Genomic DNA, 13,507 nt, shown 5'->3' with positions numbered 1-13,507 from the left:
CTTTTTTCTCTTCTCTTCTCTTCTCTTCTCTTCTCTTCTCTTCTCTTCTCTTCTCTTCTCTTCTCTTCTCTTCTCTTCTCTTGACCTTGCACTTGCCAGGCAAGCACTTATTCCACTGAGCTATCACTCTGCTTCTTTTCTTTTTCTTTCTTTCTTTTTTGTTTTTTTGTGGGTAGTGCTGGACTTACTCATTTAATTTTTTTAAAAAAAAGCAGTTCATATATACAAAAGAAGCTGTGTCCCCACCCCCCAAGGGTAAAAAGCACTCTTTAAAATAAAATTAAAGTTAAAAGGGCCAACCAGATAGCTCAGCAGACTAAAGCACCTATTCAGGCAGAGCTCAGGGGCTGGGGTTCAGTCTCTGAAACCACAAGCTATGCTGGCCCTGCCCCCGGGGCGCACTGAGAATTGAGACTGGGCATGGATCAGGAGGATCACTATGAGTCTGATCTATGCAGTGAGACCCTGTAGACCCTGTAGTAAAATACATTAAAATTTTTTTTAAAAAGCTAAAGTTCAAGCATGGATTACATGTTTTGAACTGTCCTTTCCCAGAAGCAATTAAGTGAACAAATATACCACAAGGAAGCTATCAGAAGAACACAGTAAAGAGACAGCAGGTCTTGCCTCTCACTGCTCAGACCCAGCAGACGTTGTGGACAGCAGGGGTATATGTCTGCATTTGGGCAGAGAAGCAAGTTACCCCGATTGCAGAGGCTTAGAAAACCCACTCCCACATTAGGCTACCAGTCACATTCATCTGTGACATATACTGCATCACAGCCAAACTCCAACAATGAATTGCAAAACTCAGATTAAGGACAGTCACAGTATAGACCTTGTGATGTCTGGGATGACTTCTATTCCCAGAGTAGTCATAGGCACCTCAGTGCCAGTCACAAGATCTTAACACCAGGCACAAGGTCCACCACCTGCATCCTTAGTTTGGTGCGGCAAGGCCCTTCTTGTTCTGCATATAGATTCCTTTTAGATGAATGTGAGTCCTGTCTGCCCTTGTGGCCCAGAGAGGAATGGCTCTTTGGGAGGTCCTACGTGTCCCTGGTGGCTTCAGCAGGAGAGGCCCTTGGGGAGGGGAAGCCCCGTCTTCTGTCCAGGCTGTGTGTTTAATCCCTTTTTATGCTTGGTACTGCCAACCCATGCCAACCGCGCTGGCTCCTAGGGCCTGGACCCAGCCATGATCAGACAGGGCTGCTTCTCCTGTCAGCCACTAGGTGGCAAGCTTGCTATTCAGAGCTCACACAGGGTCCTGTTGGACTTCAAAGCCAGGCCAGTCTATTGATCTATTGGTCTATTGGTCATTACCTCTAGACAGGTAATGCAGTGCAGACATGCAGGGCCTGTGGTTTTTAGACTGTTCGGATGTTAGCTGTAGTATGTTTTTATTGTAAGAAGGATTGTCTAGCTTAGGTGTGAACTTACTGATAGATTTTATAACCTGTCAGAGACTGTGGAGGTATTTGTCCTGTGGACTTGAACACAGCTAGAGTAGCCATGCATAGGGAAGTAACCTGAAGTGAGCACACAAATGTGTTTGTTGATTGACTGCTTCTGGTTGCAAGTGAATTACTGGTCACAGTGCAGGACACCCAAGTCAAGGAGGCACTGTTGGGTGGCTTGGAATTGTCTCCTCATTGTTGCGGATGTCCTTTCTGAAACTTGTTTCTGTTTCCCTTCCAGTCTTTTCTGTATTCCATTAACCAGACCATATGCTTACGGTTGGATAGCATTGAGGCCAAGCTGCAAGCTCTGGAGGCCACATGCAAATCCCTGGAAGAGAAGCTGGACTTGGTCACCAACAAGCAACATAGCCCCATCCAGGTCCCCATGGTGGCGGGCTCCCCACTCGGTGCCACCCAGACCTGCAACAAAGTACGATGGTAAGGATAGAGGAATGGGGGCCACTGTAGGGAAGCACTCAAATCCTTGCCTGGGCTCTTGATTTCACTTGATCTGCTGTAGACACTGGGTGCTGACTTCAGTGTGACCAGAATGGAATGGGGCTCCACCTGGAGTGACCTGAGCTTGTGCCCATTTTCCTTTCTGATGAAAACCATGCCCCTTCCTGTGCACTTAACCACTGTATCTTTGCAGACAGACATATGCTGCTTTTCTTTTTCCACCTGTCTGGCTGGTCTTTAGATACTCGTCTTTAAATGTGGTGTTTATAAATTTCATTGGAACCTGTCAGACTTTCCACTCAAGTCTCTAGCTTTTATTGTGTCTATTTTAAAAAATAGTATTTAATGCCTCTTCTTAGAGAATATTTGAAGCTTTATGAACAGTTTAGTTAGAAAGATGTTCTAGAAAGTCTTTGATCATTTCTGTATCCCATAGGCCAGTGGTGGTGTACCCATGGACATGTGCTGCAGCAGACATGCAAAGCTCTCCCTCTGTGTTGGCACAAGAGCCAAGTCGCCCTAGCAGCTCAGCAACAGATAACATTTTTCTAAACCAAACCCCCAGTTATTCAAGTTTAATCATAATGTTTGCAGTTTGTGATAAGCAGATGGGTTTGGGGTTTCAGTTTGAGCATGCAATCTCTTAAAAGGTTTGCTATTGCTGCCATAGGCCAAGGCAGCATATCTTAAGACACACTCAAGTTCCAGGGGGCAGTGATCACAAGTCCTACGGCATGTTTATCCTTTTCCACAACTGGCTATAAAGAAGTCATATTTGTGGCAGGAACTTAAAATGTGCGTTTGTATTTGATGCACTCTGAAAGCCTTTTTTGAGGGCCGTCTCCTGTGGGAGAGATGGCAGTGGGAGCCACAACCAGGCAGAGGCCTTGCTATGTGTGTTTGTAGTGGCTGCTGGTGCCATGCAGCCTATGTATTTTGGGGCCCAGATCAGTGTGAGACACTGTGTGGGCTTGAGAAAGCCCTGCAGAGAGAGAAGAGGGATCCCTTTGCTGGCTGGCTTTGACATGTCCTCAGTGCCAAGGAGCCCTCAGTCCTGGTTTGTCTGGGATAGCTCCTGATGCCACCTGCTGTGCTGGCATAATTTATAGTGGGCCCTGGTACTTGCCATGCCACCTGGCCTCTGCCCACCCCTCTAGCAGGGGTGGAAGGGTCCTAGCATCTCATTTCTGACAAGGACATTGATGGGGTAGTTCTGTGTTCCATGAGGCAGGCCTTCTCCCTTCTGTATATGCAGCCTGGCTGCCCTTGTATTTAACCTAGACATGGGCTCTCAGTCTGTTCTCTGCTCAGACCTGCTTTTTGGCTGTCAGACAAGGTAACCCAGTGCCTTTTGTTGTTGTTGTTGTTGTTGTATATTTAGTACAGGATCTACAGGGCCTAACTACACAGATCGGACGCATAGTGATCGTCCTGTTTTCAGCCTTCCAAGTGCTGGGATTACAAGCACAAGCCACCACACCCAGTGTCAGTTGCTATTTCAGCTTGCCATGGGGGCGGGGCTGGCATGGCACGACAGGGATTGAACCCTGCATCTGCCTAAGCCTGTGCTTTAATTCTGAGCTATCTGGCTGGCCCTGTTTTTTTTTCTTAAAAAAAAACAAAAAAACAAAAAAACGTAGTTCTGTTTTGAATGCTTGCTTAGGAAGGCAAAATCCAGTGCTTATGAAGTATAGTTTATAATTCTTTTTAAAGAATAGAGTGCTCTTACTGTAATGCAGAGAAGAAAAAGGACAGCAGTGCATCATGAGATAGTATGTCCACACTTGAACATGAGCAGAGGCTCAGCCCCATGCCCTGCATACATGTAGTATCCTGCTATAGCCTTTCTACCTGGATTGCAGACATTAGCTGCTGGTGGAATAGTACAAGGCAGGAACAGGGGGCTACAGCGATAACTCAGTAGCTTAAGTGCCTGCCTGGCAATGCAAGGTTCCGAGTTCAGTCCCTGCTACCAAAAAAAAAGGGAAAAAAAGAAAGAGAGTATCAACACAGGATACGCATGGTAGAGTAGGAATGGTTCTTAATGAATTAACTTCCTTTCTTCTTTCCTTGCTTCTTTCTTTCCCTCCTTTTTGAGACAGAATCTCACAATGCAGTTCAGGCTGTCTTTGAACTTTATTTGTAGCCTGTGCTGACCTTGAACTTGCAGCGTTCCTCCTGCCTCACTTTCCAGAATGCTAGGGTTATAGGTAGGTGTGTGCTACCTGTCTTAATGAACAAACTATCTTTCTTTCTTTCTTTCTTTCTTTCTTTCTTTCTTTCTTTCTTTCTTTCTTTCTTTCTTTCTTTCTTGTGGTACTGGGAATTGAACTGAGGGCCTTGTGCGTACTAGGCAAACACTCTACTACTGAGCTATGGCCCCAGCTTTTTAATGACATTTATAAGAAAGTAAAGTATAACGTTTCTGCACTAATGCAATAATTGAGTTCCTGGAAAGTCCAAGTCATATTAAAACTTTGCTGAAAGTTTTTTTGTGTGAATAGGAAGCTGGTTCTCCACTCAGGTGATTGCTTAGGCTGTTAGGCAACAAAAGCTATCTCAGTGTCCTAGCCAATGCCCACCAAGCTCCAGTGCTATCTATCCCATCCTGGGCCAGAAGTACCTGCACTGAGTGTTGGGCCTTGCTGCAAGGAGGAGCTCAGAGCTGGAGGAGCAGACTTGAGGGACCTGGGTGTGGAATTCTATCTCAGTGGGGCAATGTGGGTTTCCAGGTATTAGTCACCCTGATGGATACTGGCCATGTCACCCAGCCAATTGCAGTGCCAGGTTCCTCATCTTCAAAAAGAAGATGCAAAGATGACAGATTTGGGTCTGCTATATTGCTTTGATGTATTCCAGTGGAGACCATACCCTCCCATACTGGAGAGATGCTCTTTAGAAATTTTTGTGAGGGTTAGAGTTAAGAGCATCACCAGAATATCAATGAAATATAGTGAAACTAACATAGAAAATCACTCATGTGTAGACACACAAGTGAATGGGAATTGTGTGACTGGAGGGAGGGGGACAGTGGAGCATAGAGTAGTCCTCAAAAATTGGTTAATTTTTTTTCCCTGTATTTTAGGGAAGGGTCTATAGGGTGTTCAGGGTCTCACTACTAGATCAGACTCATAATGATCCTCCTGTTTACAGCCTCCCAAGTGTTAGGATTACAGGCACACTACCACACCCAGTCTCAATCACCATCTCATCCCAGGGGCAGGGCTGGCACTGCAGGCCTCTGTGCCTGCTAGCAGACACTTTAATTCTCTGAGCTATTTGATGGACTCTGGTTAACATTTTGAATAATTAGATAGTTCTGTGAAGTATTTGTGGCCTCAGATATTAAAGAAAGCTTATAAGTCAGGGATTATCTTATGCCCAAATTATGTGCACTTAAAAGTAATTTTTAATTCCTTGGGCTCAATGCTCACTTTCTGTGAGGAGTTTGTTGGAAGTCTGAGTGTGTTTTTGCAGACCGAAGGCAGGCTGGAGGTTGTGTTTTCTGGGCCTCTCCATGCTGAGATGCCCCCTGGAAAGCACAAGGGAGCTGCCCTTGTAGGACCTATGGCCCCTGGCCTAGAGATGCTACCAAACCTTACAGCAGGAGGACACATCTCATGAGACCCTGTGCACTTTGACATGCACTCCACCTGCTAGTTGTTTTTTACCTAAAGCTAGCAGGCCTGGACTGGCCTGTGTTGTCAGTGCCAAAAGTCTCTTGTTCCTCTTACTTCTCCAAACACAGGAGGCAATGAAGTCCTGCCAACTGAAGTTGGCATTTTAAATCCAGATTTTTGGATTCTGCACCTGAATGAGATTCTTTCAATACATTCAAGAAGAGAAGAAAAGAAAGCCTATTTGTTCTGAACCTGGAGTCTACTACTTGTAATAAAAATGTTTGTGAAATTACCTGGATGGGGCTTTGTCCAGTGCAGTGTTGTACTTGAAGACAATGGAAGTGGACTTTAGATCTGTTAGATAGGCTCTTCCCTTCTTCCCATGTATGCCATAAATTGAGATCTGAGTGATGATAATCCTAGGGCAGTGCCATGAGGTTTTAACATTGAAGAGGTAAGGGGAAGGAACTGGGACCAAGTATGAGGTAAGTCCCCTCTGATTTGCTGTGGCTGACTTTCTTCCTAGACGAGCTCTTGTTTTAAATGTTGATGGATTTTCAAGAAAAGACTTTTTGTTTTGTTTGTTGTTGTCTGTGTTCATGCCTTCTTGGCAGAAACGTATCTCTTGAAGAACTGGGGAGTTTTGGCGGTGGTGACCCACACCTAGTGTTCTCACTTTGGGGTCATAGATATTCTCAGTCAAAAAGCTAGCATTTCAGAGGCTTCGGAACATGCCAGACCTCAGGAAGGCTGCTTGAATGATGGAGAAGTTATTTTATCTGAGCCATGTCAGACTTGCTTAATTCTCTTATATCTAATTTTGAATTTCAATTGTTTTGTTGAACTTTATGACTTCTCTCCCTGACCAGTGTGTGCTGCCTTGCACAACTGCACCCTTTGGGTACCCTCACTGTGATGCCCTGTGCATGTCAGGAGCTGAGTACCAACCAAAGGCAGCAGACAGCTCCCAAACATGCTGCCTGGGGAGCCGCTGACATCATCCAATGATGGAGAGATGTGGCCCAGCAGCCACAACTGGCTGTAGACCTTGGCTAAGGTCTTACCCTGAGTCCTGCCCCAGTGTCACATTCCCATAACCTCATTGATAGCTATGTCAACTCCAGATCACTCTGGAGGAGTGGACTCCTCTGACCCATGAGTGTGGCGTGCCTCTCCAGGAAGGCACATTTTAATTTGTCAGTACCATTCCGTCTTTGGAACATAGCTTCTGTGCATACTTCATTACGCCGATCCCTTAAGCAGCAGCTGCACTCATGAAGGTGACTATCCCTGGGGTTAACTATAAACTTTAGTGTCCAGTGTCCATGGATCATTTCTACGTTTGCTATAGCTTTTTAAGTGCTTGTGATTGAACCCATGGCCTCCTGTATGCTAGGCAGGCACGCTACCCTGAGCTACACATCCTTGCCTCCAAATGCACTTATTTTAGTAGCTGTCCTGTAGGATCTTATTTTTATTTAATTTTTTGGTGGAACCAGGGATTGAACTGAGGCCCTTGTGCTCACCAGAGAAGCACTTATTCCACTGAGCCATCTCCCCAGCCCCTTATTTTTAATATTTATTATGTATTTAGTACAGGGCCTACAGGGACTCACTACACAGATCAGACTCATAGTGATCCTTCTGTTTTCAGCTTCCCAAGCACTGGGATTACAGGCACACACCACCACACCCAGTCTTCCTGTAGGATTTTTTGAAAATGTACGTGACTATGTTGTTTTTTAATAGTTTTCTTTCTGTCAAGTTTCTATTCTTGGCCTCATTTTGGTGTCTCCTCTACTTTGAAGTGCTTTTTCACTCCTGATGTCCAGGCAAGGCCTCCAGCCTTTCAGCAGCCAGGGTGAGCTGGCTCTGTGTTGTTAAGGTTGCTCTTTCTTAGGCTAGAGCAGTTCTTTTCCACCCATGTTCTGTGAGGTTTTTGCTGTGTAGGTGTTGGGTTTCCTGTATATCACAGTATTCTAATAGTGTCTTTTTATTGAGACAGGACTTTACTAGGTAGCCCAGGCTGGCCTTAAACTTGTGATCTTCCTGCCTCAGCCTCCCAAGTCTTGGGAATACAGGTGTGCCCACCACACCTGGCCCATAGTATCTTTTAAGTGTTTATAGGTCCACATGGCATTTAGACTATAAGTCCTATAGCCTTCACTGGTCTGTGACGGTTTTCAGATTTTCCTTGTTTTTGATGAATGAGAAATTCTCTTCTGGACATCTAGCTGTTGAAACCTGTCTCATGTTGTCCTTATGGGTAGAGAGGGTTGTGGGTTGAGGAAGGAGCCCCAGAGATGATGCACTGACTTCTTGAGCATGGTCCCCACTCTGAGGAGAAGAGAGGAGAGCAGGTGGGAGAGGCGGGGGAAGGAAAGGAAAGGAGAGGAGTATGTGCTGTAAGTGGCTCATTCTTCTGCTCTGGGAATCCAAGGAAAAAACTCAAGGGTTCTGTTGGCATGTCCCATAGTTCCTGACAAGCTGAGTCCTGGGCCTTGTGGTGCTGGTTGGTCCTGGAAGCCTTTCTCCTGTGCCTTGTGTTTGGGATTTGTTACACAGGGTTATTCTCCTTTCTCTGATGCGGTTCGCCATTTGGGATGGTGATTTTATGATATTTTGCATCTCTCATTAGACATTGAAAAGAAAATTTTTCTGTAAATTTGTTCTTACCCTGAAGTATTTTGTTAAGATCCTAGTTTTTTTTGTTTTTTGTTTTTTTTAAGATCCTAGTTTTTAATTTTTTTTTCTTTTCAAAGTTTTATTGATAAACATATAGCAATGAGACAGTTTCAAATCAAATCGAAAGTACAGTTTCAACAAATAATACACTGCATATATTCTTCTTAGTGGTTAATTGCTGTACAAAGGAGTTTTTAATTTTTAACTTACAGGCAGTAGAGAGTATTTTTTTTTTTTCATGTGTTTAGTACATGGACTACAGGGTCTCACTACACAGATCAGACTCATAGTGATCCTTCCTGGTTTTCAGCCTACAAGCACTGGGATTAGAGGCATGTGCCACCACGCCCAGTCTCAATCTTGCCTCAGCATGCCCCAAGGGCAGGGCTGGCACAGCAGGCCAGGGATGGAATTCCCAGCCCTTGAGTCTGCCTAAGCAGATACTTTAGTCTGCTGAGCTATCTGGCTGGCCCTTTATTTATTGATTTTAGTAGAGAGTATTTAAAACAAGGCTTATCCATGTTTGGTTGCTTGGCATGACACAATGTCCAGAGAGGCTGTAGATGTACACTGATAGTGGCAGTGCCTCCTTCTTGTGCCCATAGGGCACTGTGAATGTCCTCCCCAGTGGCCTATGTGGCTCTGATGCCCAGTGTCTTCCATCCTGCAAGGCCTTGGGGTTGTGTTCTCCCCTTCCTGGCAAAGCTATGTCCATCTTGTACTTCTTGGCTTGGATGTGCCTGGCAGCACACAATGGGCAGTACCAGGCTATGCCCATGAAGGAACAGCATGTGATGCTGTCCCTGTTGCTGCAGGAGCTCTGGCCGACTTCAGATGTCTGATGTGTTGTTCATCTGCCTCCTTCCTCCGTGCTTGAAGCTCTCAGACTGGCAGGCAGTCTTGGCTTTGCAGTGACAAGTAGAGTACAGCTGGTTATCTCCCCTGTGAATATGATGAGCAAAGGAGGCAGGGCTGGGGACACAGCTCAGGGGTAGGGAGCTTGTGTGGCATATGTGATGTGCTGAGTTCTACGGGGGGGGGGTAGTCAGGGGGACAGGAAGCAGTACAGATGCTCCCAACTTTGAGACAAAGACATGCCTGGAATTCAGGAGGAGCTGAAGGTCACTTTATAAGCCTAGCTTGGAAGATGTCTGCATGCCTACTTTGAAAGGTGGTCACCTGTTCGAAACCCATTAAGGTATACAATTAAAATATACTGAGAGGCCAGTAGCTGACATGGAGTTCCAGTGAGCCACCCAAGAGCACTTCACTTCCATTGCAGGCTCCATCACAGGTCCCTGGGAAGAACAGTAAACACAGCATCTTCTCCAGAGCTTGGGAGAGATGGTGAACTGGGACAGTTTTGAGCCCTCAGGGACTCTGAGTTTTGAGAAACTGGCAGCATCACTGCCTGTCATGCCTGAGTGCCTGATGGGGCAGCCTCTGGGGGCTAGCGCACCCAGAAAGTCCACAGGATTTGGGGTCTCCTTTGGCTCAGTGTCTTGTGGATATTGATTCACCCCCCTGCCCAGAGAGCATTGTGTCCTAAGCTTCTGCTCTGGTCACAATTCTCAGTTGTTTTTCTTTTGTCATGATGACCTGGGTATCAAGAAACATTCAATTCCAGCAGGAGCTTATTTTTAATTCACTCACAGTTGAAGATAGAATTCTTCAACTGTGTGCTTAGCACTTAGGGTGCACCCTTGGACAATACAGACAGAAGACCCTTGTATAGGGGAGACAGTGAAAGCCAAAGAAGACAAAAATGGGTTCAAATCTTAAGAAAGACTTTTAAAAGTACAAAGCAATAGAGGATAGTTGACTGACTAGTGGGACAAACCAGAGAACCCAGGACTAGCTATGTAGGGACTCATGTGCCCAGCTGACTTTTCCAGAAGCGACTTGGTGAGGAAGGACAGCTCTTAGTAGCTGGCGTGGATGCAGCCAGGCCTTGTAGGAAGGCAAGAAAGCAAACCTCGATGGAACCCACTTTGTATGGAATTAACTTGGAAGGGGCCACAGATCTAGAGGTGAAACCATAGCATTGAGGTAAAAGCACAAAAGGTCTTTCAGGCTTAGAGTAAGGCTTAGAGTGAGGCAGACTGGAATGGGGAGAAGACACTTGTCAGCACACAGCCAGTAGAAAAGTAAGGACTCTCAAATGCACCTGGTCACCGGAAACTGGGCAGATCCCAAGTCAGCTGTCACCAGCAAGGAGCTGTGGTACTGCACAGTAGGTGCCAGCTGCTCAGCATTGTGAGCCACTGATGCTTGTTGTCAGGACCCAAACAAGACCTGAGTTCTGTCCCAGCCTCAGAGGAGAAGTGGCCCCAGTGCCTTGTGGGTGAATGTGTGGAGACACTGGAGGGCTCCGCCGCTGGCGGGACAGGAAGCAGCCCCAGAGTGGCGGCCAGGGCCCTTGGAACTCATTTTTCTCAGTGAGGTGGACAGATCTGTATTCAGAAGCTAATAACAGTTGTGTTTGTAATAGCCAAACTAGTGAATTACCCTTTGATGAGTAGGTGGTGAGACAAACCAGTGTCCCATGCTATGGAAACTGCCCACCAGTGTGCTGATGTGCACTACCAAAGAGCTCCCAGAGCATCCTGCAGAGGGCACACAGCCCACCCAGAAGGCTCACATTCTCCAAAGTCAAGTTGTAGAGGTGGAAAACAGGGCTGGATCTCCTTCTGGGTAGAGCAAGGCTGAGTGTGGGGTAAGGGTGGCTCCTTGGGTCAATGGGGCCATACTGCATCTGAGGGTTGTCGCTGCACAGACCTGTGCATGGGCCCCAGCTGCCCAGGACCACACAGGCACACACTCTCTGTGCCCATACTTGTACAAAGGAGATGGGGCGGCTGCTTATCTTCCAGGTTCCTCCAGGCTATTGTTTTGTGCTGGTGCTGCAGAGGCACAGTGCACACAGGGTGTCACAGTTAGGGCAGGGCTCACATGATGTCCTGTACTGTTCTGGAATTACTTTAAAACACAAATCATCCCTGGCAAGCGCAAGGGCCTGAGTTCAATCCCCGGCTCCGCAAAAAAAAAAAAAAGAAAAAGAAAACACAAATCAGAGTTCAGTCAGAACCAGCTAAAGTGCCGCACACACGTGTGTGCCCTGAGGGAGGTGAGCATGAGCCCCAGCCCTGGGAGGAGTATGTCTAAGGAAGTAGCCTTCACAGTGGTGAGGCGCTGGGGCTGGAAGGGAGGCACAGCAGGCCGCACCCTGCACATGGCAGTTCTCCCTCCAGTACCCGCCTGTGGAGGCCAGGCTCAGCCAAGTGACGCTCCCTCTGACGGGCTTAGCAGCCCAGTGAGGGCTTTAATTTCACCTGCAAGGTCTCTGCCTGGCAGCACCCACCCACTTCAGTGTTCCAGGCCTGGGGCTTTGTAGCTGAGCTCAGGTATCCCAGAAAGTGACACATGAAAATGAGGAGATAGGCTGACAGCCTGAGTCTCTGGTGCATGTGACAGGGAAAGGAAGTACCCATGTGTTTAAAAGCCCAGTCCTATAGGAAAGTAACAGCAGCTCCATAATTTATTCTACCTTCCTGAAAATGCTTCCAGAAACATTCACATGCACATCTACATCTATTCATTTTTGCCACTTAATATTGTGTCACTCTTTCTGAATCAATCCTTAGGTAACTTACCTTTAATTTTTTAGTTTTTTAATTTTTTGGCCATGCTGAGAATGGAGCCCAGGCCTTGTGCATGCTAGGCAAGTGTTTTACTACTGAGCTACATTCACATTCCAATCACCTTCATTCTGAAGGTGATTCGGAAGTTACCCAATTTCTGAAAAACTATTTTTTACTAAATTCTGGGTTGATAGATGTCACCAAAGAACCAGTTTAACAATGGAAAAAAAACAATACATTTGACCTGTGTTTGATTACACTTTCACTTTGGAAAGTCAGCTGTGGTAGAATGGACTTGAATGTGCAAGTGCCGTTTTTGCTTGCAACTGGTAGGGTCAGCTACAGTGGCTGCCATACTGGGCTGGATTTTTCACATGAGCAAATCACAGAAAAGTGGTCTTTCCCCTAAGAGTGGTACTTTCTTCTCAGGTAATACAACTTTGTGTTTTGGGTATTGGTTCCTTTTATCCCCCCAACCTCTCACTGCAAAGCATACTCCAGAAATTTCTTGTGACCATAAATGCTAAGGGTTTAGCAAATGACTGATAGGAAACTGTGAATGAGCTATGATTGGGAATCAGCTGCCTTGGCCCTGCCTGTTTACACAATGTAGAGGTGCTTCCTCTGAACTGTGGTTTTGTTCCCAGGGGCAAAGCTTTGGGGCCTTTGGTGTGGTCTCTGCACTTTCTAGAATGCTGCAGGTCCTGGGTGGGCTGGCTCTCCAGAGTGCTGACTGAGGGATGCTGCCAGCATTGGCAGCCTGAGCCTTTGTTGCCTTGGTATTGGTTGGGAGGGATGAGGGTCAGGGAAGCTCGTTTTCAAACAGACCTACTACTGCAGATGACAGCTTGAGGTGCCTTGGCCTGTACCTCACAAACTAGATATCCTCAACTCTCCCACCTTGTGCAGTTGTAGAAACTCAGAAAGTCAACAATTAGAATTTAAGCTGTCTGCTAAAGGACCCTAATCCACCAGTCTAAGACTGAGTGATTCCTCCCTTGGCCAGCTTCCTGGGTGCAGGCAACTGGTAGCTGACTGTATTAAATGACTCTGATTGATCTGACTATGAATGTTGTTGTTTTAAGGTCTTCTTTTTCTTGTGATTCTTTTGTTCTATAGCGTCGTCCCCCAGACTACAGTAATACTCAACAATGATCGGCAGAATGTCATTGTAGCCAAGATGGAAGACCCCTTGAGCAGCAGGGCACCGGATTCCCTGGAAAATATCATTAGCAAGTCAGTAGCCACATACCACCTCACCTTTCCCTGCCACTGTGATGAGAATAAGTCCTGTCCCAAGCCAGGGCACAACATGAACATGCAGTCCACCTCTGGTGGCAGGGTTGATGCTAGCAGGCATAGCCACAGCACTGAGAAGTTGGGGAGGGTAAAGTGCAGTGCGGTGTGGTGCAGAGAGGGTATTGTCCAAGGGGGTATCTGCAAGACTGACCATGGCACAGGTGATGGCAGTGCACTTTCACAGGGGCCCCTGGTCAGTCATATCTGTCCATCCCTGTAGCAGCATGTCAGGTCACAACCACACTCTTCAGGCTTGCTCTGGGACTTAGGCATGCTGAATTATGGTTTTCATTCACTTTTTCTTTTGGGATGTGTTGGATGGACACTTGGTCAGAAATGGGAA

The 13,507-nt window shown here is 46.5% G+C and overlaps 1 protein-coding gene across 4 annotated transcripts in view; it reads left to right on the top strand.

Annotated features, from left to right (window-relative positions):
* Nucleotides 1-13,507, top strand: part of Banp (BTG3 associated nuclear protein) — a 72,887-nt gene that overhangs the window by 5,463 nt on the left and 53,917 nt on the right. For 2 of the 4 annotated variants that reach the window (XM_004645004.2, XM_023705257.1), the window contains exons 3-4: nt 1,699-1,898; nt 12,985-13,101. In XM_004645004.2, coding sequence (XP_004645061.1) covers nt 1,699-1,898; nt 12,985-13,101 — 317 coding nt within the window. The remainder of the gene's footprint in view (nt 1-1,698; nt 1,899-12,984; nt 13,102-13,507) is intronic. The other 2 variants (XM_004645006.2, XM_023705258.1) reach the window with 1 other exon arrangement.

This window comes from Octodon degus, unplaced genomic scaffold (assembly GCF_000260255.1).
Source record: "Octodon degus isolate 3935 unplaced genomic scaffold, OctDeg1.0 scaffold00215, whole genome shotgun sequence".
In the NCBI taxonomy this organism is placed as follows: Eukaryota; Metazoa; Chordata; class Mammalia; order Rodentia; family Octodontidae; genus Octodon; species Octodon degus.
Note: the sequence above shows the minus strand (reverse complement) of the source record. Positions and strands in the feature narration are given on the sequence as shown.